We start from the raw sequence: 27,131 nt of genomic DNA on the forward strand, positions 1-27,131 counted from the left end.
TAATCATCTGTCTATCTCTATATATCACATATAAATCACTCTCTCTCCTCTCTCTCTCTCTCTCTGCCCCCCCCTCCCCTCCCTCCCTCCTTCCCTCTCCCTCCCTCCTTCCCTCTCCCTGCCCCCCCCCCCCATGAAATCTCTGTGAACACAGACAGGTGTCTTTATTATTTCTGAATCCTAGAACAGTGCTGGGCACACAGTTGGTTTTCATTAAATATTAGTGAATAAATGAATGGATTCCTAATTGATTGACCCTGTTTTTCACTACTGTGGACACTGATTCATTCATAATGAGAACTTCTCACATATATGCAGATTATGGGAATTTTAAACTATGACTTAAAATGGTTTTGAAATATGAGAAACAGCTGCCCGAGAAGAATTCCATCATTCACAGTGATGGAAGGATTCTTCTCCCAAGGATGCAAGAAAATGCTTTTCCTATTTTTATTGGTTTGCTCAGAAACTGGGAACATCTGGCGTCGGGAATATAGAGAGTTGTTCATTTTAGAGTAGAGTCTTAGTAACTTCGGGGATTGGGAGTAGGAGCAAAAATGCCCTAAGAAAATGAAGGCAATATGGAGGAAGGGGAGACTCCATGACCTTTTTTATAAAACTGGTCCTTTGTTTCTAAATCGAGTATTACTTAGGGGAAGCTTCCTAGAAAGTCCTCAGTCGGTGTTGTTACTAAATAAGCAGACTCTGGCAGCAGTACCCCCTCCCCCAGAGCGCTTGTCTGGCTCCGCCTAGTTTAGGTTTATTCAGACCCTGGAAGTTGTGGTTGCAGGACCGGCTTTGACTGCTTTCTAGAACGTCCTTCTGATCCCTTTAAAGGTGGGGATCATGACGGAGGATGCGGGGGAAGAAGGCGGGAGCCGAGGGCTGGAGACTCGCGGTTGACATAGTAACTTCAGCTTGGTTTCTCTTGCTCTTGGTTCTCAGGCTCCGTAGCCACCCTCGGCCCCTCCTGTGCACTCTGTCCCGGAGCCCTGGCCGCCTCCCAGTGAGGTCCGCTTAGCCAGAGAGCTCACTTCAAGGTCCCCTTTGCGCCCCCCTCACCAGTGACTTCTCCTCCGCGCGGAGCCCAGACTGCTAGGCGTTTGCATCCCCTGCCTCATCCTCGTCCCCTAGGCATCGGTTTGTCCCGGACCAGTTCGGCAGTTAAAGGGGCCTCAAGGTACCAGGTTCCTGTTGGAACTGCGGACCCCTCCTCCAATAACAGGGCCCAGGCCAGTGGAGCGTTTTTGCCATGAACCAGAACCCTGCCTTCGTGCCCCGGCGGGGCGGCTCTCCTTCGGCGGCTGCCGGAGCCGGCGCGCGGCGCAACGAAAGCCAGGACTATCTGCTCATGGACTCGGAACTGGGAGATGATGACTGCCCGCAGCTCCCGCTGCCTCCCTACGGCTACTACCCCTGCTTGTAAGTGCGGGTAGCCAGGCGGGGCGGGCTCTGGGTGCACCGCCGGAGGCTGTACGCTCAAAGGGGTGTAAGAGCCAGGTCGGCGCGCGCGCTTGAACTCGCGTGTGTGCCTCTAAGGACTGGTGACTGTAGCTCCGCGCGAGCCAGGGCTGGGACCTCAGCGAGTAGAGTGGTAAAGGCGGCTCTGGGTTTGGTCTTGGTGAGCACGTAGGGGTCTGTTTGCCCAGAAGATGATACCACAGAGTACCAACCGCATTACAGGTGATCAGGTAGCTGGTCAATTTCTTCACCGTGGGTAACTTTGCGCCCCCAACAGATTCAGTATTGCTGCGCAACAGGCATGATTGAATAGGGGGCTGATTCAACTGTGCTGGGGGCCCCTGTGACAGTCTATGTGGGAGAAGTGACTAGACTCTAAGGGTCCTTGGAGCTGCCTTGATGTGTGCAGGGGAACTCCAGAACCCCAGCGCGGGCGCTCTCCCAAGTTGTGCGTCTCAGCCCTTCTGGCGGTGCACACATCTTTGGGGCAATCAGCCAGCCAGAAAGTTCGGAAGTGTGAGTGTAAAGGGTAGACCTGCCTTTTAGCCCCCAGACATCCTCCTGCCCATTCTGGGCGTTGGGGTTAAGCCAGGGAAATAGAACCACATAGGGCTTTTGCATTGGCGGTGCGAAGCTTTTACCGAGGACATCAGAGGAGATGAGTCTGTTAAGAGTGCGGATACAGAGACCCCCGAAATGTAGGAGGGAGGACATTAGGGTCCTTTATAGTGGCCTCTGAGTAACTGCAAACCTTTAAGTATCTAAACTTTGGGGAGGGAGGGGTTGTGGGCGGGCAGAGGGTGGAATGGAGGACAAGAGAAGTCCTCACTTTCCCACAGGCTATGTGACTGACCACGCATGCAGCTGGCAGACAGCATTTCTGCCTCTTTGCCCCTTTGATGTATTGGTTAGGTCAATTTCCTGACCTGTCACATCCATCCACAAGCTGTTTCCTGAGAAAAGCGGTTCTCATACATTTGAATCAAATGGGGTATAATTTCTCCTTTTCCTAGTGTACAGGTTGCAGAATCACATTGGTTATACAGACACGTATATACGTACAGCAATACTAGTGTCTATTTTATTCTGCTGCCCTTCTTATCCCAAGATCATTGTATTGTCATGAGCAACTAATAAAAATAAATAAATAAATAATACTTTACAGGTGATTAGTGAGGAAATTTCAAAGTATATAGAGAACTTTAAAGAATCATTATCTTTTTCACATTACATTCAATCTCCCTTTTCTCAGAATTTAAACTTAGTTAATATTTTAATATCTATTCCTCCAAATAAATAAACAGTATTCATACACACACAAAAAAAAAAAGAAAAAGAAAGAAAAGCGGTTCTCACCTCTGTAAATAGCTCTAGGTTGGAGGGACCTTTCAGCCCGATGGTCTCCTGGCAGACCCTTGCGGTGGATGGGCATACCTTTCAGCGCTGGTCAGTGATGCCAGAGTCAAAGCCAGCTGTGAGTCCCTTGTGCAGTACGAACTGAACCCCAGGAGACGGGACCTCTAATTTTTCTCCAAGATGAAAGAAAATAGTTGGAACTGGTTTCATTCATCCATGTGCTGTAGAGTTGTAAGCCTTTACTACAATTTATCCTTTTTTTTCCTTTTTAAAAAGATAAAAGTCACATAGCGAAGAATTCACCCATTTTAAATAGAACAGTTCAGTTTTGTTTAATTCATCCCATTAAGTGTGGGAATCATCACCAATATCTAATTCCAGGACATTTTCATCATCCCCAAAACAAAATTTATACTTGGTGTTAAGTTAGAAAATATTTCTAAACTCATCATATAGAATTTTTGAACCTTAATGGACATAAGAATTATCTGGAGATTTTGTTTAAATGCAGATTCTGAATCTCTGCATCAGAAATTGTGCCTTTCTAACAATTGTTCAGGTGACAGCAGGCTAATATCCATGGATTACATTCTAAATGGCAAGAAGATACATACCAAGAAAAAAATAATAGAAAAACAAATCTTGTATATTAGGAATGCAGCTCTTTTTGCTTTGAAAATATATTTCTAAAACATAGATGAACTTTTAAAATTGGGTTGAAATTGAGTTCTACTAAGCCTCAGTGTTGTATGCTTGGTAACATTACTTGTTGGGTTAACTCAATGACTTAACACTGTTGGTCGGTCCTTCCTTCCTTCCTTCCTTCCTTCCTTCCTTCCTTCCTTCCTTCCTGTCTTTTCTTCTTTCATAAAAAGTAGATTATCTCATGAACAGAACCTTTTCTTTTTTATTTTATAATCTCTATTGTCACTTGTTTCTGTGTCTGTGGGAAAGAATGATTTGATTTTAAAAACTTGTGGTTGTAGGTCAGCAGTGAGACTATATAATTAATTCCAAGTTGTCCTGAAAACTTTCCCCCATGATTTCTTCAAATGTGGCTTACTGCTTAATTGAAATATATATATATAATTGTCTACCATTTCTCTCCTTTAGTTCAGGAATCCCACACTATCCTTAAAAGAATAGAACTGATAGAGGGATGAATGGAAATATTTTAAAGTGCTTCAGTTCAACTCATGGTACTCTCTGTGTCATGTTTAATGTACTATAATACATTTAAGTGTGAACCATGTTCCAGAATTAGAACTCGGTGTTGTCTGAATCTATTATTACCCAAAGTTTCTATAGATACCTTTCATCAACTGTTTTCTTCGATCAGAATTTTATTTTATTTTTCAGGTGAATAATCAAATAACTAAAAACTTTTAACCAATAGACTACAATCTATGATGCATGAGAAAAAGTTAAAGAAAATTCCTTTCTTCTGGTAAAAAGTATAAATAAACTCTCCCATACGTATTTAGCTTGTGATTTAGGCAATTGTGCATATTATTTGTAATAGTGGCAATCACCAGTGTACTTTGGATACGGTATGACTGTTTTCTCAAGTCATGGAGGTTTTCCCTTAGAAGATTCAAATCATTGTAAACTGTCATTTCTGTGGCATAAATACTGTGACTCTTGTTAAAATATTGTTTCACAGTTCACTTCTGTAGGAAGATTTTAACATTTTTGGGGTTTTTCTACTGAAAATTGTAGTAAATTGTCTTGTTTGAGAGTAATTACATAATCTCAGGTCTGAATAGGATAAAATAACATTTTGAAATGATGCTTAGAAGAAGAATTTCTCATGTTCTTTTATTCCAACTTTCAGTTAGAAATATACTCTATTATAATCAATTTTAAAATGATGATTATCAGGAAAGGTTCAAGTCCTGCTAAAGTCCCAGGAGGTATATCAGAGTTCCTTTATTTAAAATTTAAAAAATATATCTCTAGACTATTACTTCTGAACATGATAAAAAATCTCAGACATATCCACTAAGGACTTCTAAGAGAAGAAGAAATGAAACAGTCCGACTGAACTTTTACTTGGGAAGAACTAATTGATTAATTTTGAAAAATTAAGCAGTAAATTAAAGGTCTGGCAATATAGTAGACTAAGATAATTAAAAAAACTTGTGATTATAAACACCAAGAAATACTGGTGTTTCTGGATAAAATATTTTAAATGATTTAAAAACTTTGCTTAATTTTCAAAAACTAAAGGGAGTACCATGTACAGGAACAAAACAGTTAAAATCCAGAGTGTAGATTGTGAAGTAATGCTGTGGCCAGTCTGGGAAGTAAGAGGCCTCAGTGACTAAGGCACTTGGAGTCTTATATCCATATGAGACAAAAAAAAAAAAAAAAAGGTAAGGCCTTGTTTTCAAATGGAGCAGAGAGCTGGTACTGAGACATTGCTTGCATAAAACTAGAACCATATTCTATTGAAGAGTTAGGCTAGAAAATTATGCCCACCAGCACAGAGTGAGATCAAGAAACTACCAGTAAGAAGAAAAAAAAAATCTTCCCTGGAGAATTTTGTTTTAGGGTTTATATGCACATGCCATGTGAGGTTTTATTTTATTTCATTTTTAACTAGACCTAGAAAACCTCAAACTAAAAACTACCCTTGGGACTCCTAGAAGAGTAAAACACAAAGCATGATGAAAGAATCGTCCCAACCATGTAGATGGCTTAGAATTTTCATGAATAAAACAAGCCCTGCTGAAGATACATTCACTGTAATCAATGATGAAACACAAGGAAACAATCCACAGAGAGTCAGTGGACAATACAATCCATGTGTGTCAACATAAGGTGTAACATCACTGTTGGATCCTTAGCGACTTGAGATAATGTAACAACATGAAAGGGAATATAAAATAAATATGTATAAAAATGCTGACAATATAAAAAATGTAAAAGCCTAAGAAAAAGAGTTGCCTTAAAAATAGACAAAGAGAACATTTATAAATGAAAAATATAATTCTTAAAGTAGGGAAAAAACTCAATGGAAAGATTAAAATGCAGATTAGACATAGCATAACTGATGATACTGTGAAAAATGCAGAGACATAAAGAAATGGAAGATATAAATATTGTTAAGAGTCATGAAATTGGAAGTAGGGGTTCCAAAAGAAGAATGGGGGAAATGTATCATTTGAATAGATAATGGGTGATTTTCTAGAAATGATAAATTCTCATGTTCATAAAGTACAATATTAGTGTATACATAAAAATAAACCATTTAAACATATAATTTAAATTTCAGAACATCCAACGAAGATGAAAGGAAATATTAAAAATTAACCAAAACACAGGGACTTGGAGGAGTGAGTTTTAAAATTTAAAATATTTAAAATGGAAATACACTCACATGTATTTTGATATACAGATTATATCATGCGTAGCTTTCAAGAACTATGGTTTTTCTTTTGCATAGAAAGCATTATTTATTGATGTAGAATTGTATGCAAAATCAGTGTTCCAGGCTGATAGGGTTGCTTTAAATGTGGATGTGGACAAACAACTTTACAGGGTCACATCACTGAATCACAGTCTTAAGAGAAACCCAGAACCTAACTCAATCCTCTATTTCACATGACGAAAACAAACAATGTTTTTTTTTTTTAAATATGTCATGGATCTTTTAAAATTTTTATTGACTTCAGGGGCTTTTGGATAACCTGAAATCCATTTATAGACCTTTGGACCCAGATTTCAAAGTTCTGATTTAGGAGAGATACAGTAACCTAATATTAGAAACCACCGGTGAATAAAATTCACAAAACACAGCCTTCTTTATTCCAAGCAAAATAAACTCAGACTTGAACACATTTATGTATTAAATAAGGGAATGAAAAATTCAAACTGTAGGTTAAAATTTTTTTTCTGACGTTAATTGCTGAGAGAGCACACTGTTCTCTTAAGAAAGTTTAAGGTTGAAGTTTGAGTGTGGCCTCAGACCTATGAATCATATTAAATTATTTTATACTTTTTATCTCTCTTACTTTTTTGGTAATTATGTTTTATAAAACATCTGTTTCACATTTTTTATATTTGTTTGTTTGCATATCTAGCCCCATCACAATAGAATGTAAACCTCCAGAGGTGGAGGCGTCCTTCATCCCCTGTACTTACCAAACATAGCAAAGAGAAGGTTTCAGTTGATTTGTACCTCAGCAGAGATATGTTACTCCTTCTCAATATTTGTTCTAATAAAGAATAAAGTGGTGCTAGCTTCTTTAAAAGAGTTACATCTGGTTCCTCTCAGGTGCAAGGAAGATTGTCCACACAGAAAGACATATTCTTATATTCCAGCTGCCAGTCACTACAATTTGTTTTCTTCTGGGGAATCTTTCTATCAGTCTTACTATTGCCACCAACATGCCACCTTTTAGCACTGTAGTTCTGGGCTCATCCCTTGAAGTCTCCTGTGCACTCCTAAGATGAACCTGTATCTTCTTCACCAGGACCTGCTACCTATGCAGGGATACTCAAAGGAAGTAGATGGGAAAAACTCATGGCTGGCTATATCTGCTCTTCTATCTCATTTTGGAGTCTTGAAGCCTCTTAAAAAGAACTGATGCTGGTCTATCCCCATTCCTGCCTCATCTCCTCAGACCATCCTCAGTGGATTTATCCCTCCATAATACTAATGCAGATAAAGGAGAAGTACCTTTTCCCCTTTTGTCTTCAATGTGAGATCTCTTTCAAACTCTGTTTCTTACTTTAGGGTTTCCTTCTTTCCTTTGTGTTCATTCATTGAAGCAAAGAGCCCACTTAACCACAGATGTGTGGTTTTGCTTGCTGACCCTAAAGGTATAGTTACATCAGAGCATGACAGCCCAGCAGCAGTATAGAGGATTTCCAAATAAAAGAAAAGTGCTCATTTTCTTACAAGATATAGTCATCAAATGATAAATAAAATCAATCAAAAATCATAATACCATGATTGTAATACATATGTAGTAGTTTAGAATTCAATGAAAGTCTCAATATCCATTATGTCCTTTGAAATAATTTATATAACCCTAAAGTCAAGACCTGGCCTTTGGCCCAGATAAATGCGGCATCTATCACTGGAAAAATACAATTCTCAAAATTAAAAAAAACTCAATTGATGAATTAAAATTCAGATTATACATAGGAAAATTGATAATACCCCAAATTCAGACACTTAAAATTAGAAAGTGTAAACATTATTTCAAGGTTAAAGGTTTGCATTTTGGAAGCTGCTTCTTAGTAGAAAAACAAATGTAAAAACTGCCTTTGATAAAAATGCTTTGATTTTCATTCTTCATTTAGGAATCAACATCTCCCCCAGCCACTTGGATTAATGGTGGTTCTCTTATAATTGACTCTCTTGGAGGTCTGTGTTCTACATGATAGAAACCACCCATTTTGTTTCTAGACCTTCCCTGACTTGAAGCAATCATGTCCACTGGAGACAAATGATGGCATGACACATATTTTTAGGGTGCCAACATTGTAGGTTGTCGAGTGATTGCCAGATGTGCTTAAATGCTCACATTTATTCTGTAGCAGAATGTTTGTTTATCTCTAAGAAGACATTGCATAATTTTTTTCTTTAGACAGCTATGTTCCCTGAGTTATAAGAAGTAACTTCATAAGGCAATTCATCTTTTAGAGAGCAAAAATCATAAAAGGAAAACATTTTCTTGAGTCCATTCTTCTTTTCCTCCCTTTCATAAAAAATGCTAAATGTAATTGGATCCAGTTGGATAAAATTACCACTTGTGATTGCTCTTTGTTTTAGAATCTTCTGCTAGCTTTCAGTGTATGAAGAAATGCTCATCTATATGCCAAATTTCAATTAAACTTTGGCATCTAAAATTTGGTATGCTGCTCAAGACTCTTTAAGACATTGGGATTGACTGAATCACATTCCTTACAGAATGCCCTGTGGAGCAGCATATTAAAATCAGTGTTACAGATACCCAAACAACTTGCATGGTTATAGCATAACTGTTCTCTACCAATTCAGCTAAGTCAGCGCCAACAAAGCAGAGAAATAATGTTAGCTAGAATTGTACACAGTTCAACGTAAGTTGCTGTTTCTGTAGAGAACTAATCTAAAATATTTACATGTATTCGGGGCAACTAACATTTTTTGAATATCCACTCTGTAGCGGTCCTTTTCTAGTTGTCATACAAACATAATTTGCTCTTGAGAGCAGCCACTTTCCTATTTTGTAATGTCCACTTTATAAATAACAGTGTTAAAATTTATAGATGTTAGGCAATATGCAGGTTACATAGCTGGTAAATTGTTGTCAAGTTGGAAAAACCATCTCAATGCAGACTGTTCGGCATACACAGAGGCCTGGAAGTTTGTACAGGATCCCCTACCCTCTCAGCATTCCATATGATCATGCTATTACCAGGCACTGCTAGATACAGGTGGGTTGTGCTCTTAGAAAGTACACAATTATTCCTTCCTCCTCTCTCTTCCCGCAGATATTTGGGAAACCACCCATTGGCCCTGATACACTGTTCTGAGGTCCCTATGCTGTGCTCATTATGTCTGCATTATACTCTGGGTGGGGGGAGGATACCAGAAAAAAAGTTATGAATAGCAGTACTGAGAGTGTTTAATCCTCATTTTGTCTTTTATTGAAAGCTTAAACATCTTTGAAGGTTATTCTACTTCTTTCATTAGTTCATTAATCTGTTTATTTATATAGCTCTGTTGGCCTTATATGATTGTGTTCAGTCATAACAAAAATAGATTTGTTGGGGGCTTCTATGTTCTAGGCCTTCTCTAAGTACTTTATAGATATTCATTCATTTAATCCTTATTAAAAAACCTATGAGATATGTACTTTTATACCCTAATTTTTCTGACAAGCAATAAAAAAGTCACAGAAATAGCAGGGTAACTTGTCTCTCAATGTTACACAGCTAGTAGTTGGCAAAAATAGAAAGGAACAAAAGATTCTGTTTCATCATTTATCTCAATAAACAGTGAAAGAAGGGTTTGAAAAATTGCCAGGCTTTGTCACCAAAAACCAATTATGACAGGCTGGGTTTGTAGCTCAGTGGAAGAGTGCTGGCCTAGTATTTGTGAGGCACTGGGTTTGATTCTCAGCATCATATATAAATAAATAAAATAAAGGTCCATTGACAATTAAAAAATATTTTAAAAAATCCCTCACCAAAACAATAATGAGTATCCTAAACATTTTACCAAAGATCCACAAACTGACCATGGCTCTTTAAAGATTATCAAAGCCAAAGCTTTCTTTTACTCTTCATTTCTGTCATGTGGATGAAAATGCTTCTATGCTATAATGCAGGTCGTATTAGGAGAAACGGACTCAAAAGATAGTATGAGACTGAAGGTTTCATTGTAGTATTTGCATGGTTTTAAAAAGAACTTTGTGTGGTATTGCATTCTAAAACACTCAGGGTCACTCCAGGGGAACTGGGCCATGCAAAATAACCACACAAGAGACAGAGATACATTTTCTTTGGGGATGCTGTGACTGCTCCTCTGACCTTAAGGATCCGCACAAAGAGAGAGGGAGCACATGCTGACCCCTTTTATTGAGGAGAAGCCATTCAACTGAGGCAAGGGGTCAGGTTTCAAGGGGCTGAGTCTAGCTTCATGATGTCTGCTGTAAGCAGGTTGACTGACATCTAGGAAGGTCACACCCAAAGGCAGAGCAAGAGAAGGGGACACACAAAGGGCGTTTCCATGGAACATTCTATCCCAAACAGGGCAAGGGGGTATTATCACATAGGAACAGGTGAGCATAGCTCGACCCATAGGGCTGCAGGAAGGCATGCCCACGCATGAAGAAGCATTTGGCTGCATTTTTACTACTCTCAATATTGGGGCTACCGTCTACAGCCACTTAAAAGTAGCCAGATCATCTGGGATGCCGACAGTGCCTCAAACCCATCAGGAGAGAAAAACGCTGGTCACATGACATGGCAGCCTCCCACAGTGTGGTATTTATCTGGAGGTATATATCCCTAGATATACATGGGTAGTCATGTTGCCGTTGATGCCTGTTCATGGCAGGGTTCATGTTCCAGGGACAGCAGCTCTGGTTTCCAGCACAGGGAGAGTTGTCCTGACATGTGGGTCAGCTCAGATCCCTCACACAAAACCAAAAAGAGTCTTTTTCATGGGAATAGCTAGCAAAATTGTCTTGAGAGAATTAAAATAAGAATTGAAAATGGCAAGATTTCTAAAGTTGGCTTATTTAATCCTTATAAAAAACCTATGAGATATGTACTTTTATACCTTAATTTTACTGACAAGAAATAAAAAAACCCACAGAAATAGCAGGGTAAGTTGTCTCTCAGTGTTACACGGTGTTGAACTTACTGGTAAAACTCATTTTTGTTATTACTATGTTAACCTTCTTGGAACAGAATTTTGGACTGAGTAAATTGGATGGTGGCAGGGGTTGCTTAAGGAAAGCTGATATTTGGGTGGTGCTAGAGTTCCCATATTTACCTAGAGGAATGGTTTGTGCAGTATCCCTTTCCTTGGAGAGGTATTCAGGGCCAGATACTATTCCGTTATTCCATCCTGAAGGATTCATTAATTTATTTTCAACAAACATTTGCTTAGGTTCCTTTAATGTACTAGGCACTATGTTTGAAAACTATGAACACATTATTTCATCAAATCTAAGTTTTGATTAGTTGTAAATAGCCATCATGATATTTTATGGACCTTCAAGAAACAAGCTCATACACACACACACAAGAAGAAGGAGAAAACTTGGGGGTTATTATCCATTAAACTATATTTAAGGTTATTATTTTATGTCTACCAAAATGGCTCTTTATATTAAATTAGATATAGATCTGGGTCATATATGTGTGTATTTATACATATATACATATAATACTCCTAAACATATAAAAAGAAAATATAAACAAAATAAATTCGTCACAGTGTTACTCAACTCCTCTACATTCAAAGGTGTTCTCTTTTGAGTCATTTTTCATCTTGGAATCTTCACTGCTCAGGTTTTACCACACACTGTGGGAAAAACGGATACTGGTGATGATGTATTCCTCTGTGACAAACAAAACACTGGTGATGATGAATTTCTTTCTTTTTTTTGGCTCCTCCTCCTCCTCCTCTTCTTCTTCTCCCTTTTGTACTAGGGATTGAACCCAGAGGACTTAACCCTGAGCCCTTTTTTTTGTATTTTATTTAAAAACAGGGTCTCACTGAGTTGCTTAGGGATTTGCTAAGTTACTGAGGTTGGCTTTGAACTTGTGGTCTTCCTGCCTTAGCATCTAGAGTCGCTGGGATTACAGGTGTGCACCACCACATCCAGCTGGTGAGGATACATTTCTTTAAAGAATTCAAAGAACCCATAATAGACCAAAACCTTTTTTTTTTTTTTTGGTGTTAGGCAATTAAACTGACTTTATAAGTATATGGAGCTAGCTTATTCTGACTAACAGTTCCAGAATGCTTCTAAACAAATCCAATTCACCATTGTTTCTTATGTACTCCCTGCCGTCCCCAACACACACATACATACTCACACATGTAGTTTTTTCTTATGCTTCAAAGCAATGCTTCACTACTATTTCCAGTTTTTATTTTCAAGCCACTGTCATCTATTCTGAAACTTCGGATGCCATTTTCTTTAATCTTTGTAAATGTACCCATTATAAAAACTATGTCATGGTAATGATTTGACAGCTGACTGACAAGGATTACAAGGAGGCTTAGATGATAAAACATATTGTCTTCCTAGGAAGTTAAAATATAAAAATATGTGGCTTAGAATCAATGAAATGTGATGTTCTGTGTGCTAGAGCTAGGGTAAGTGACAGAGAAGAGGAGACATGAAAGATTGTAAGACAAATGCCATCCTTTATGGTCTAACCAGAATTTAAGAGGCTTGGGCTTTATTCTCTAGCTGACATGAAACCATAGATAACGCCATGTCAGTCCCTAGCTTTATTTACTCTAAATTGTTTGATTTTTAAAAGATATTTTTAGTTATAGATGGACAAAGTACCTTTATTTTATTTATCTATGTGGTGCTGAGGATAAAACCCAGTACCTCACGTGGAAGAGGCAACCGCTCTTCCACTGAGCTACAACCCCAGCTTGTTTGATTCTTACAGGAAACCTGAGTGGTACGTAAATTGCTTCCACTTATAAATGTGGAAACAGAAATTCAGAAAGGTAAAATTACTTGCTGAAGAATCAATGGCTCTCAAATTTTCTGAGTCAGTATTTGACTGTTTTGTTGATTGTTTTTGACCCTTAAGGTTTTATTCTTCTTTCCCTTTGTTCTTGTACCTCTTGCAAAGACTTTGTACACCCCCCAGGTATGGGTACTCTAGATAAAGAACTGTCAGCCTAGACCAGGGTTTCTCAAAGTCCGTGTTCCAACAGCACCTGGGAATTTGTTGGAAAATCCAAATTATTGAGTCCCACCGGGACATACTGAATCAGAAACTCCAAGGAGTTCATGCAGCATATAGTTCAGAGTAAACCTCACTCAGTACTTTAATAGCTGCCTGACTCAAGTATTCCATTCCTTGGGTCTTTATTGTTCTTATTGCTTAAATGGTGGAAGTATTCTCTGTCTCCTCCATATTTGGTAGGGAGCCCTTAATATGTGACTAGTGCAACACAGCAACTGAATGTATAGCATTATTTATTTATTTATTAATTTTTATTTATTTATTTTTTTGGGGGATTCAGAGCTAACCAATGGTGTGATTACTTTTTCTTTTTCTTTTTTTTATTGGTTGTTCAAAACATTACAAAACTCTTGACATATCATATATCTTACATTAGATTCAAGTGGGTTATGAACTCCCATTTTTACCCCAAATACAGATTGCAGAATCACATCGGTTACACATCCACATTTTTACATAATGCCATATTAGTAACTGTAATTTTATAAAGTTATTACATGTGGCTATAGGTTAACAAATGGGACTGTACCATTCTAGCCCCTTTATATGGATAAGTTTTTTAGATCTCTGGCAGAGGGAACACTAATAAAGGACATATTATATGCCAGGTACTAACCTAAGCAGTTTACACATATGAGATTCATTTATTATTTGTTATCTACATTTTACAGATTAGAAACTGAAAGCTCATATTTATATAGTAACTTTTTAAAAGTCATATAGTTGATTGGCAGAGCTGAGATTCAAGACCAAATAGTTTGACTCCAAAGTATATATTTGTAATACTTGTACTTTCTTAATTAAGGTAATTTTAATACTTCCAATATCATGTTTCAAAGAGGTCAGAAACAAAGATAAGGGCCTTTTGTATTTTAGGCTTTAACTGACAGCAGAAGGTGGCTACCTACAGGTAAGTAGGGATCAAGTTATTTTATTATTCAAAGTAGGATTTCTGATATGAAGATCTATGAGACAAAATTTATGTCAGGTGTTCTAGTGTTCTAGAATTTGGAGTTTCTCAGAAATAGGCATATTTATGAGAATATGCATAAGTAAAAAGAAAAGAGAACAGAAGAAGAATTTAAAAACATGTAATTTGCAAAGGGATTTACCCTGGAAATATTCTGGGATGAAGGATGAAGTCATATGCTTTTTGAATTAGAGACTGCCCCAAATTCCCAAATTCATATACTAAATATATAGCTACTCACTTAAATTATTGCAAGACCTCTTGAAATTGTGTGATTTCCCTTAGCATCCTCTTTGCATTTTTTTCTTTCTTCAGTTGCAATCTTTATTTTTAAATCCTTTGTCATTTTTTTTTAAATTTCAATGCTGGGGTTTTAATCCAGGGTCTTGTGTATGCTAGGCAAGGACTCTGATGACAAACTACATTCTTAGTGCTTTCTATTTTATTTTTGAGACAGTGTCTTGTTAAATAGCCCTGGTTGACCTCAAACTTGTGATTTTCCTGCCTCAGCTTCCTGAGTAGCTAGAATTATAAATGTGTGTCACCATGCCTGGATCATTATGTCTCTTCTCTTTCCTTCTGTAACTTGTTTTATCTATTTCAAGGAAGATTAGAGGAAAAAGAGAAGTCAGAATTAAGAGCAACCATAAATCAAGGCAGGTCTGAATTTTTAGGATCATAGGATATAATTTACCAAAGGTTTACTTTATTCCCCTAGGCCACCCACCCCATCTTTTTGTAATGGGCTTTTGTGAAGTGTGCCCCAGACAATTGATTAACAGGAATTAAAGATCCAAACTTTTTAAAATTTACTTTTAAAAAACATTTTATGTATATTCTTTAATATCTCTATATTTATACACAAACATGAATTAATATGTATGTATAAATATATATAAGTAAAGTAATATGTATGTATTTTCTGTATGCTCTTTTGTATATTTGTATTTATACATCATATATACATATGTGTATTTTAAAATGGGAGCATATTTTGTCTACTTATGGTGCAATTGTTTTTCTTTCCTTTTTTAACATTATAAAGTTTAGGAAATTTATGTTTATCCTTAGAATCCTCTTGAGTTAGTCATCTTTATGTCTCTGTGGCAAAATACGTGAAAAAAAAATCAACTTAGAGGAGGAAAGATTTATTTCACCACATGGTTTCAGAGGTTTTAGGCATGGTCACTCAGTTCCATTGTTTATCAGCAGAGCATCATGACAGGGAGCACATTGTGGAACAAAGCTGCTCACCTTATGGTGGCCGGGAAGGAGAGAGAAAGAAAGGAAGAAGCTGGGGACAAGAGATCCTCTTCTGGGGCATGCCTTCCTTACCTACTTCCTCCAACTGGGTCCCACCTTCATGTTTCCACCACTTCCCCTAATGCCACCATCTAGGGAGCAAGTCTTCAATACATTTCAGATTCTATCTATAATACCTCTGATATTGACATGACTTCTCATATGTTTCCTGAGTAGAAGAGGGAGTAGTGGGACTTGTTCATAACCCAGCTGATACCATTTACATTCATGCCAAGGGAGATTTCCTCCCTTTAGAGATCTGCGAGATCACATGCAGAGTAGAAGGATAAAAAGCATGAGAACTCTGTTCTCAAATGCAATCAAGAGTCTGCATAAAATTTTTAAATAAAAAGAATTGATATGGAGCTCATGTATACAAAACAAGTGCTCATCCCAATCTAAATAAAAAACTGTTTCTCATGAACTTTATTCTTTATTTTTAGCTTGTAGTATATTGGAAAAAAGCAAATGAGAAGAGGGAGACAGACAGTACTTAAGACTTAATTTTCATTGCTGTCAACTTATCTAGTAGCTTTGTATAAAAAAGATGATTACTCAAATAGAATATTATTAGTATAGATGGCAAAGTCTCATAACCCTTAAACACACTTATAGTATTGATATTTTATTGGCAGCTTATTATAAGTATTGATAATAATAACAGTACCCTTGAGTCATCAAAAGAAAATTGGTCATTGCAAAGATAATTTAAGACAGGAGAGATGTGTGTAATTCATTTAGAAGGATTTTCCACCAATCTAGTTGATAAAAAATATTCATGCTAAAAACATGATACTAGACTAAAATGTTCCTTTCTGTGTACTAACTTACTGGCAACAATCAAATGTAATCTGAGCCCCTGTTGTGGGACAGCTCAGTGTACTGGTTCTGCAATCTGACTTCTGCCTTCCCTCTCCAATATCACTGTCCTCACCTTCTTTCTGATAATTGTGCTCTGCCAATGAATGGCTAATGCTTCTGATTGCTGTGATGTTTTCCCACTATTCCTCTGCCTAGATTACCCTCAACTTGTTTTTTATCAAGTTCCTCCCTTAGGGAATCCTTCCCTGAACTTTCTTCTGCACTTCAAGTTGTTTCTCTCCCAAGTTCTCATAATGTGCCGGGCAGATCTACCTTGTAGTGTTTACCACATTGTAGTACAGTGATTCATTTTCCCATTTGCTCTATGGGGCTTTTGGGTATTTGAGGGCAGGAAGTAGGGCTTAGTACTATGCTTGTTAGTTGTAGAACAGTGTGCCACTTATACTATCTAAAAATGTCTTGTGCATTGAAGGATGGATGAGTGAATCCGTCTTGCCAGCTCAAATGCCTGGGCAAGTGCTAAAAACAAATAAAGCAAGTCTGGTGTAAAGGCAGGAGGGCTAGGGACATAGACACTTTGAAAAGATGCCCTTCCTAAAATTGACAGCTTTGAAAAACAAGTTTTGGCACAGATGTGGAGAAATTATAACCTTCATACAATGCTGGTGGAAAGTAAGATGTTGCAGCCATTTTGGGAAATATACTGACACTAGCAGCTCCTCCAAAAGTTAAGCTGAGTTCTCATATGACCCAGCAATTCCACTCATAAACATAACACCTAGAGAAAGGAGAACATATGTAAACATAAAAGGCTGTACATGCATGTTCATAGCAGCATTATTAGTAATAACTAGAAAAGGAAACAACTCAAAAGTCCATCAACTGATAAATGAATAAATAAAATATATGGTATATCCATACATTAGGATATTACTCAGCAATAAGAAGAAATTAAGCTCTGATATCTGCTACAACATGGATGAACCTTGAAAATGTTATGCTGAGTAAAAGAAAACAGTTACAAAAAAGCCAGACTAGATATTGATATGAAATGTGTAGAGTAGGGAAATTTATAGAAAAAAAGCAGATTGGTGGTTTCCTAGGGCTGAACAGTGAAGGCAATGTTGGATGGTAATGAGGATGGGTTTTCTTTTTAGAGTGATAACAAAGTTCTAATACTCTGGTGACAATTAATAACTATGTAAGTATACTAAAAGCCACTGAATTGTGTATTTTAAAAGTGACTGAATTTCATGCTATGTTAATTATATGTCAATAAAACTGTTACCATTTTTTTTTTAAATGACAATCTTCGCTTAGCTCTGGTCAATTGTTGTCATGAGGCACACTAGAGGCTTGTGTTCCTAAATGCACTGGTTTTTCTTTCTTTTTTTTTTTTTTAAGAGAAAAAGTAAGATTTTTTAATGGGATGTAATAATAAAGGGCCTAAGATGATGAAAGACCAAATGTAACTCCCAGACTGATAACTTATACAGAGTTAGAATGAACAGGTCCAGGTCAATGTCCATGAAACTCTAATTAGAAGTTGAACACATTTTGCTTACTCAAATGCTAACATAATAAAGCCTACCACTCCATTGATCCAAACCATAGCAAAAATATTATCATCTTGGTGTCATAGAGATTTTATTTTTATTTTATTTTATTTTGTTAGGCTGACAGATGTTATGTTTTCACAAGATGGCTTGCTTTAAAAATGAACTGTAAAAAAGATTGACTTGATAGTAGATGCTTTCAAGCTTATGGAGAAGTAAGTCTTAAACCATCACAGTGATAAAATCCTTTTCAATTTACCAAGAAAGTGTCCTAATTTCCTGTAAAAGAAAGAGGACCACTGATGTTAGGTCATAATTATTAAGGATTAAAGTATCTATTTTGTTGAAAATCTATAGTGATCTTCATGGAAAACCTTTCCTTAGGGAACAGTTGGTATTATGCTTCTCAAAGTTTTGTAAATAAAAAATTATTTGCATAAAATTCTCAACATTTTATAACCCTGACTGCGGGGGAAAAAATGACTGGTTTTCACAAAAATCTAGTACAGCCCACTGGAAATTTAAATATTCTTTGACAGTTTTTACATTAAAAGTGTGCATCTTAATCCATAATATTTCCATGTTCTTCTGAAAATAAAATTATTTTTCTACCATCCCTTCTTTCAAAAAGATATAATGTGTTTATCCATAACTTTGTGTGTCTCTAGGTCATGCTAAATGGTCAGGGGTATTCATCCTAGGACAGGGATAAGCCAATGACTCGCTGATGGCCATCAGCAGAAGATATCAATCCAACTACTCACCAAGCTTAACTCATGAGCAAATACACCGAGTAGACAGGACCCTTCCTAGACAGGAAAAGGAAATTAGGGGAGCCAAAAGGAAGCCTTTAAAAAAGTGGAATGGAAGGGAGGTCCATTTCAGAGTAGTGAAAGAGTAGGATGCCTCGTGACAAAGCTGAAAAAAAAAATATTTGGAACGGAAGAAATAATATGGAGCCCCCATGTGTTCCATGACCAGTTGACCCCATGGCTATAGCATCCTGCCTTTGAAGAATAGGTAAAAAGGGTGATTTCACCAAAAAGGGAGTTAGCTGTATAATCATCTACTGAGTGTACATTTCACAAAATTAGAGAATGAGCTCCAAAATCTGCAGCTCCCGTGTTTGTGGCAGTGTCTCTAGTGCCTAGCAAAGAGTGTAGACTCAGAGATTGTCTTAGCACTGAAAATTATCTAAGTAACAAGAAACAAATTAATACAGCCTGAATCTATGTATGGAGTAGAATTGTTGTGGCTTGTTTTAAGACTCTGAGGTTTAGAGAATAAAATGAGCTTAGGGAAGACAGGAAGGGAGGGAGTCAAGAAGCTACACGGCCACACCTATCAGGCTGGGGTGGGGAAAGGGCTGTGGTTGATTGAGCAAGCATCCAGTTCTGAGAGATCAGCTGCTATCTGTCTCAGCTTGAAGTTTAGATAATAACTCTCACTAACTTTTAGCTTGAATTTTAGTTAAATAATTTTGTTGATTGATTGTTTTTTATTTTTATTCTTTATTTTCCCTTAGTCCCTGAGTGAAGCATGGAAAGGGATATAGAGGAGCTATGTCTTTTCATTGCCCTCTTCTGGGCACCTGCAACTGGTCAGGGCACTGAGCAGAACTGTAGAGGTTAGTGTTTCTCATCACAGCCAGGAAAACCACCATAATCCCAGTCCACATATGTTTTATTCATAGATTCATGTAGGAATGGGAAACATTATGGATTCCAGCATAATCAGATTACTGTTTATTCTCTTAATGGGTTAATTTTAAATTGTTTGCTCAACTTTGGAAAAGCTGTAGATGCCCAGTTAATATACCAAGTATAACATAAATGCAAACAAAAGTTTTAAAAATGCATATATGCAAATCTAAAAATTTTCAACATTTTCATCTAACTTCTCTGCCAATGTTCCCTTAACAAAAAGGCAGAAATAAAAAGGAACAATTTTTTTTTCCTATTGAAATGACACACTATACAATATTTTGTCTTACATGTCATTTCCATTGCATATAGTGTTCTGTCCATCTGGAATTGATTTCTCCTTTCTCTTTATTTATAAGACTCCTTTACTTCCAATCACGCGTAGTTTAAAAGTCACCTCTATGAATTCAGCTTAGAATCAGGCAGAGTTCAGAGTGTCCTCATATCCATATGCATTATACATACATATGCTTTGAACATTTTCTTCACCAATAGCATCTAGTACAGAGCATGAAAAATGATTCTTTCCAGCAATTCTCTCATATTACTTTGTAGGTACCCTATTGCTGGTTTGATATCTGGAGCATGATAAATCTTAAGTAACTTTTTGCAGAGAGAATGATGCATGAGTGCACTTACTCTTCTAAAACTAACTATAGAGCCAAAAGAAATGTGAATAACAGAGATTTTTTTTCAGACATATGTGGTAGAATATTGTATAATGATGCGGTGCAGTATACAATGAAATCTCAACAGATGAGCTGGTTGAGGGGGATGGAAGCTGGAAACTAGTAAAAAGAGGATCTAGGCAGATTCTAAAGTGTTCATTAGTGGTCTAACATTCAAAGGCACAGGATTAATTTTACTTGGTGTAGACTAACATCAGCACCAAGGAGGATCTGATCTGATGGAAGGGAAAGGTAACAGGAATTTATAGGCAGCAAGAAATTTGGATTTAGCCTATGATGTCATCTTTATTTATTTATTCATCCAGTTTGAAATAGCTAAAGGTTCAGAGAAAGGATCATGAAAACTAGTCAGGAAGAAACAAAAGCAAAAAATATATATATATTTTTTTCTCTTTTAAAGGTTGTTATTAGGATAGGCAGATAAGGGATAGATTATAAGGAAGAGTGTAGCCCAGAAAGGCATTAGGTTTCTACATTAGGCCTGTTCCAATGGTAACCTTCACTGGCCAGAGCAACTGCCCTAGTCAGAACTAGGTCAGTGCATGATTTTGAGTCAGGCAGAAAAAGAAGGAACTGACACTCTCTCTTTTTGCTTCACCCTGTAGCCCTTATCTCACTTCCCATTAGTATCCTACTTCCTGAATTTCGGCAAACTCAGACTTAAAAGAAACTTCTCTTTTCACATGAGCTGAGTATAACATATTTCTTTCCCATTATATTGAGAAAAGAATGATTTCTTGGTTCATTTTATTTCTGGTAGTTCAGACAGAAAAACCACTTGAGATGAAGTCTGGCAGTGTTTGTCACTATCATTCGTTTTTATGCCATATCATTTATACAACTGTTGTTATAGACTCTACCCAAAACCCAGAATTAGACCCCGCCTCATCCATGAAGGTAAGGTGTATAGTCAATACCAATAGAGAATATGCAGAGTTTGAAACATTTATTGTCTTAATTAGACATAGATTTATTTAAAATTAGGCAATCTGGTAGCTGGGAAATACATTTCTTTTCAAATTTGTTGTTGGAGTATCAACCAATGTTCTCTTTTTGATCTGGGTAACAAATGAACAAACTGAAATGATGAGAAGAAAAGAAATCTCAAAAGCTATGCTTGGTTTCTGACTCACCACCTTGGTTTCTCTTTATTGTTTGGTACAAATTTTTCCTGGACCATTTTGTTTCTTGACATGTAGACTACTGAGACAGAAAGTGACAAAAATATTTGGAGCCAAGAAATTTTGGATAATTAGAAAAATCTGCCTCATGTGGCTCTGTTAATATTTTTTAAAAATATAGGTCATGTGTGTTGCAAATATGGGTTATGTTGATTTCTTTTCTTCATCCTCGTTTCTTACAGCTAAAGATGACCTGATGCACAATAGAAAATGTATATTGAATGGCTTTGATGTCATTTAGTTAAAGAAAATCATAACCTTCTGGATCCTGAAAATTTAATAAATAAAAATAATTTATGAGTTCCAAGTAAAGTATACAATCTTATTGGTGTCAAGATCAATAAAGGTCGGAGATTTTCACTTGTTAATGTACAAGATAGCCTGTCACTATTTCCTGAATGCTGTTAGAAGATGCACACTTCCTGGGTCAAAGACAGTATTTTATGATAGTAATATTATCATTTTTGAATTGGTTCCCCAAGCTCCAATTTCTACAAGAAGATATAAAAGGATGAGATGGCAGCTGCCCTCACAGTGATTTGTGTTATAGGAGAAAAATTCTGATCTTAATGAACCTAAATCTTTTGTAATGCACCACAACCATGGCTGGTCCTATGCTCTGAAGGGGAACATTCTAGCTTCCAAGGCTGTTTGTTGTATAAGCACACTTGAAAATACAGTTGACTCAAGGGGCAAACTTTGTTTTGTACACAGATATGTAGAAACTCTAGACCCATCTGGGAATTTTAGGAGTGTTTTTGAGTCATTGATTGGTAGAGGTGATTTATTGGGGGTAAGATTTTAAAATGATTTAGAACTATAGGTAAAAATTGCAAACCTATGCCTAGATGAAGAAGTAATGAAAACAAATTTATCTTAGTTTTGAAATGGTAAGTCAGAGTTTTATTTTCCCCCCGAAATGCTAGTTCCTCAGAGAATATGTAAAATTACTTATCTTTTTTAAAAAGGAGATTATTAAAGAAAAGAAAAACTACTTTAAGTTGTCAAATCCAATATATTTTGGCTTTTTTCCCAAACTATTTATAAAAATATTTTTTCTTGAGATCATCACCCTAGATTGGACATAAATCCAGCTTTTTCTTTAGTGCTTTACAGTAGGTTGCACTGCAGGGAAATGCAAATCAAAACTCCATTTAGATTCCTCTGACCCCAGTCAGAATGTCTGTTTGAAAAAAAAAAAATACTGGTAAGAATGTGGAGAAAAAGGAACCCTTATACATTGTGGATAGGAATGTAAATCAGTATAGCTATTATGGGAAACAGTATGGAAGTGCCTGAAAAAGCTAAAAATGGAACAACCATATGATCCAGTTGTACCACTCCTGGGAGTTTATCTGAAGGAAATGACATCAATGTCCAAGAGATGCCTGCATACTCATGGTTATTGCGGCACTATTCACAGTAGCCAAGATATACAATCAAGCTAGATGCCTGTCAACTGATGAATGGATAAAAAAATATCTGGTCTATATATACTGTGACTTTTATTTAGTTATAAAGAAGAATGAAATTATGTCATTTGCCCCAAAATGGCTAGAACTGGAGGTTATCATGTCAAGCAAAATTAGCCAGTCACAAAAAGATAAATATATTTTCTTTCACATGTGGAAACAAGCAAACACCAAACAAAAAGACCTAAAAATAGAAGATGAATCATTAGGGGAGCCAACAGGTGTTGGGGAGAGAAAAGAGAAGGGAGGACAAGAGAGGTTTGTAGGAAGGGTGGGTCCCATCCATCAAAGCAGGAAATGTGCTGTATGGAAACCTCACAGCAAGGCTCATTAATGTATGCAACAATATGATTGAATAATTATAATTAAAAAGAAATATTAAAAGAATAAATAACCAAAATTGAATATTTAGTTAAGGTTAAGAAAATTCAAACTTAGTTAAGATAAAAGCAACAGAATCTTGAAATTTCCTTATTTAATTCAGGGCATTATAAGACCTCATTAAAATACCTACATATAAAAAAATAAAAAATAAAACACAATTGACATACTTCTTAGTCATAACAACACTCTTCTGAAAACTAAGTAAATGATACTTTATTAAAAGTAAATAAATATGTTGTACTTATTGAGTGCCGATTTATGATATTCATTTATTCCTTTAAATTCATTTAGTAGTTTCACTGGCTACATTTACTGATTAAATGTTAAATACTCATTTCCAGGAAATTTGCAATTGAACTATTTATTTATAGAAGTATGTTGAACTCAGAGTATTCCTTTATATGGAGAAACTATTTTCTGATTATTAATGTACAGAAACATTTTCTCCAAGCAAACTAGACTATAGATACTTAATACTTTGTCCTAAATGCTTATTTGTAATTTTAAGTTCAAAATGATAATGATTACTTTAACTTTTTGTTAATGCAATACTAAAATTTTTTCATTATTAAATCATATGGTTCAAATTTTTGATATTATAATAAAATATAGGAATAATCTATTATCTCACAAGAATATTAAATGAACCCAATGAATGTATAATGAAGCACATGTATTATTTTTAACAAAAATTAAATACATCCATGTGGTGTGACTCTACTTTGTGGACAAACATAAAAATGAAAAACTGTACTCTATATGTGTACTATGAATTGAAAGGCATTCTGCTGTCAAGTATGACAACTTAGAATAAATAAATAAATTTTTTAAAAAGAAATATATCCATGTGGAATATTCAAAAGCATTGCATTTGATAGGATGACATTTTTTCCTAAATGTAGAGACCTGTATACCTCCTGTTCTGTATGTTCCACATACTTTTTATTATTTTTTTAGTAGTAAATGGACATAATACCTTTATTTTGCTTACTTATTTTTATGTGGTGCTGAGGATTGAACCCAGTACCTCACACGTTCGAGGCAAGTGCTGTACCCCTGAGCCACAACCCCAGCCCTGTTCCATGTACTTTTTAATCCCTACTTGAATTATATGATGTATAACTTAATAAGAAATGTTCATATATAAAGAAAAATATTGTTAGCTGATTTTTTGTCGTTATTATTGCTTGTGACAAATATAGATTTTGCTTTTGAAATCAATTTTTATTTATCGTTTTTGTTGAATAAGAACACTACACTGTTTTAAAGTTATGGAAATTATTAGTTGACAAATTTTATAGCAGCATTAAAATAAATCAAAATTAAGAAAAAAGTATCAGTAACATTTTAACTCTAAAAAATCAAATTATATTTTTCTCAATTACCTTCTTGTAATAGCCCATATATGTGCTTTGTTTACGTCCTAGCACATATCTGTCTTTTAAAATTTGACATCATACCTTTTTCATATGTACAAAATATATTCTTTATAATAATAATAATGTTAAGTCACCTTTATTCTGTCAAGAAAGTTAAGGACTTGATTTTTATATAATTAATGTTCTCTTATTGTTGCATACATATAAGATAACTCTAAATTTTTGTTCTTATATATAGTCTTGCAAAAAATCTTACATTAAAAAAACATTCTTCTTTACACTAAAATTGATCAACGCCAATTTCTTTTCTTTTTTTTTTTTGCGGTACTGTTGATTAACCTAGGATCTTCTAAATGGAAGTACATCTCCAGCCCTTTCTATTTTTTATTTTGAGACAAGGTCTTGCTAAGTTGCTCAGGCTGGCCTTGAACTTGTGATCCTCCTGCCTCAGCCTTCCAAGTAGCTAGGATTACAGAGTGTGGCACCACATCCAGTGATCAAGAACCTGAAGCACAGAAACAATATATTCATAGGTCTTAGATTATGTTATGAATTTTATTTTGAAAAATGTTCCAATTTCTTTGTCATCAGCAAAAAAAAGGGAGAATACAAATTTTACTTTAGTTTTATGGACTTTCAATGATATCATTCTTTTTTTTGATTTTTTTTTTTTATTGGTTGTTCAAAACATTACAAAGCTCATGATATAATTGATATCATTCTTTATGGTGCTAATTTAGTTTGAAAAATAAAGCTCATTTGGGTTTTAATGTGTGTGTGTGTGTTTTTTTTAATGTTTTGGCAGTGCTGGGGATTGGACCCAGGGCATATGCACTCTACCACTAGGCTACACTCGTAATCCAGACTTGCATTTATTTGAATATTAATTAATTGATTGAATATTTTTTCCATGAGTTATTTTTATTATTTATATTTTATATTGTATCAATTATACTTTCATAAAATTTGCCTATTTATTTTTTAGGGCTATAACATTTTTTTCTTTGCTATTTTTATTGAAATTATTTTATTATAAGCATTTAAATTTTTTCTTTCACTATGGCCTTTTTTAGCTTGTCAAATCTTGTAAGTACCAATACAAGAATGAATAAATATTTAATTGTCTTTTTTTTTGCTATTTCCCTGGATTTGTTATTTATTTAGCTAAATTAAAAAATAAATGTTTTATTCACATATGAATTTTTTGTTATATAGTATAACATGCATTGAGGATGTAAATAATTGTCCTTCCATATGTAGCTAATTATCCTCACATAATTTCAATGAATAATTCATTTTATAACACACTTTAAAAAATCAAACTGTCTAATAAGCGAAGTGTATTTCTAGGTTTTGCAGTCTGTTCATCTAATGTAAGTTTTTAATGCTGTATCTTACTTGCTCTTTAATTACTCCAAGTCATTAAAGCAGGTAAGTTCTCTCTGGTAGTAGGCTTTTGTTCTGATATGAACATCAAACCGTCATTTTTTCTTATAGTAATAGAAAGATTTTATTTATATTAGAAATTTTCTTTCAACTCTGGCTTACTAAGATGAACAACCATACCTGGTTATTGTTATAATAGAGATCATTTTAAATATTTATATTTATCTCCCTAGAAGATCAGGGCCGAATTTACCAAACCATGTGCCTTTTGTAGATAATGCTATAACATTTCCACACACACATCCTGATATTACCTCAAATACATGATTGACACCAAGCTATTCTGAACATTTTACAAAAAAGGTAGTTCCTCTCTGTACTTCCTTTTTAGTTTTCTAATCAGTAACAGTGAAGGTTCCACATTCACAACCTTAAGTCATTTTGGACTTCTTCATTTTCTTATGTCCATCTCCCTCAAGTATATTCAGTCATCCACAAACCTATTGTGATTAAGTCACATTATCTCAATAACCTGTTTCTTTTTTTCTCTCATTTTTTTAAAAGACTGTATTTTAATAGTAAAAAAAGTAATAGTGGAACAAGAAATAAATCAGAAAATAAAAGGAGAAAGTCTTAATCTCGTTGTATGAGTCCTACTTTCAGTACTGTTCTCTAGAGATACCCACTGATATTTTCTTGCAAATCTTTTAATAAAATGTCTATGCATATGCAACTAAATAATATATATAATTTATAATTTTTATTTGGTACTGGGGATTGAGCTCAGGGGCACTCGACCACTAAGCCACATCCACAGCCCTGTTTTGTATTTTATTTAGGGACGGGGTCTCACTGAGTTGTTTAGAGCCTTGCTTTTGAGAGGCTGGCTTTGAATTTGTGATCTTCCTGCCTCAGCCTCCCAAGCCACTGGGATTTATAGGCATGCACCACCATGCCCAGCTATATTTTTGTAAAGCAAAATTAGATTATATCTTTATGTCCTCTACATGATCATTTTTTTCAA

At 35.7% G+C, this 27,131-nt stretch overlaps 1 protein-coding gene across 5 annotated transcripts in view; it reads left to right on the forward strand.

Moving 5' to 3' along the window:
- Trpc6 (transient receptor potential cation channel subfamily C member 6) overlaps window positions 1-27,131 on the forward strand; it is a 174,243-nt gene that overhangs the window by 59,282 nt on the left and 87,830 nt on the right. For 2 of the 5 annotated variants that reach the window (XM_048795991.1, XM_048795992.1), the window contains exon 1: window positions 757-1,422. The exons of 1 other annotated variant lie outside the window; for it this stretch is intronic. In XM_048795991.1, the coding sequence (XP_048651948.1) occupies window positions 1,253-1,422 (170 nt within the window). In that variant the 5' untranslated portion in view covers window positions 757-1,252. Of the gene's footprint in view, window positions 1-754; window positions 1,423-27,131 lie in introns of those variants that run through there. 2 more of the 5 variants (XM_048795994.1, XM_048795990.1) reach the window with 2 other exon arrangements.

Source organism: Marmota marmota, unplaced genomic scaffold (assembly GCF_001458135.2).
Source record: "Marmota marmota marmota unplaced genomic scaffold, marMar, whole genome shotgun sequence".
Lineage (NCBI taxonomy): Eukaryota > Metazoa > Chordata > Mammalia > Rodentia > Sciuridae > Marmota > Marmota marmota.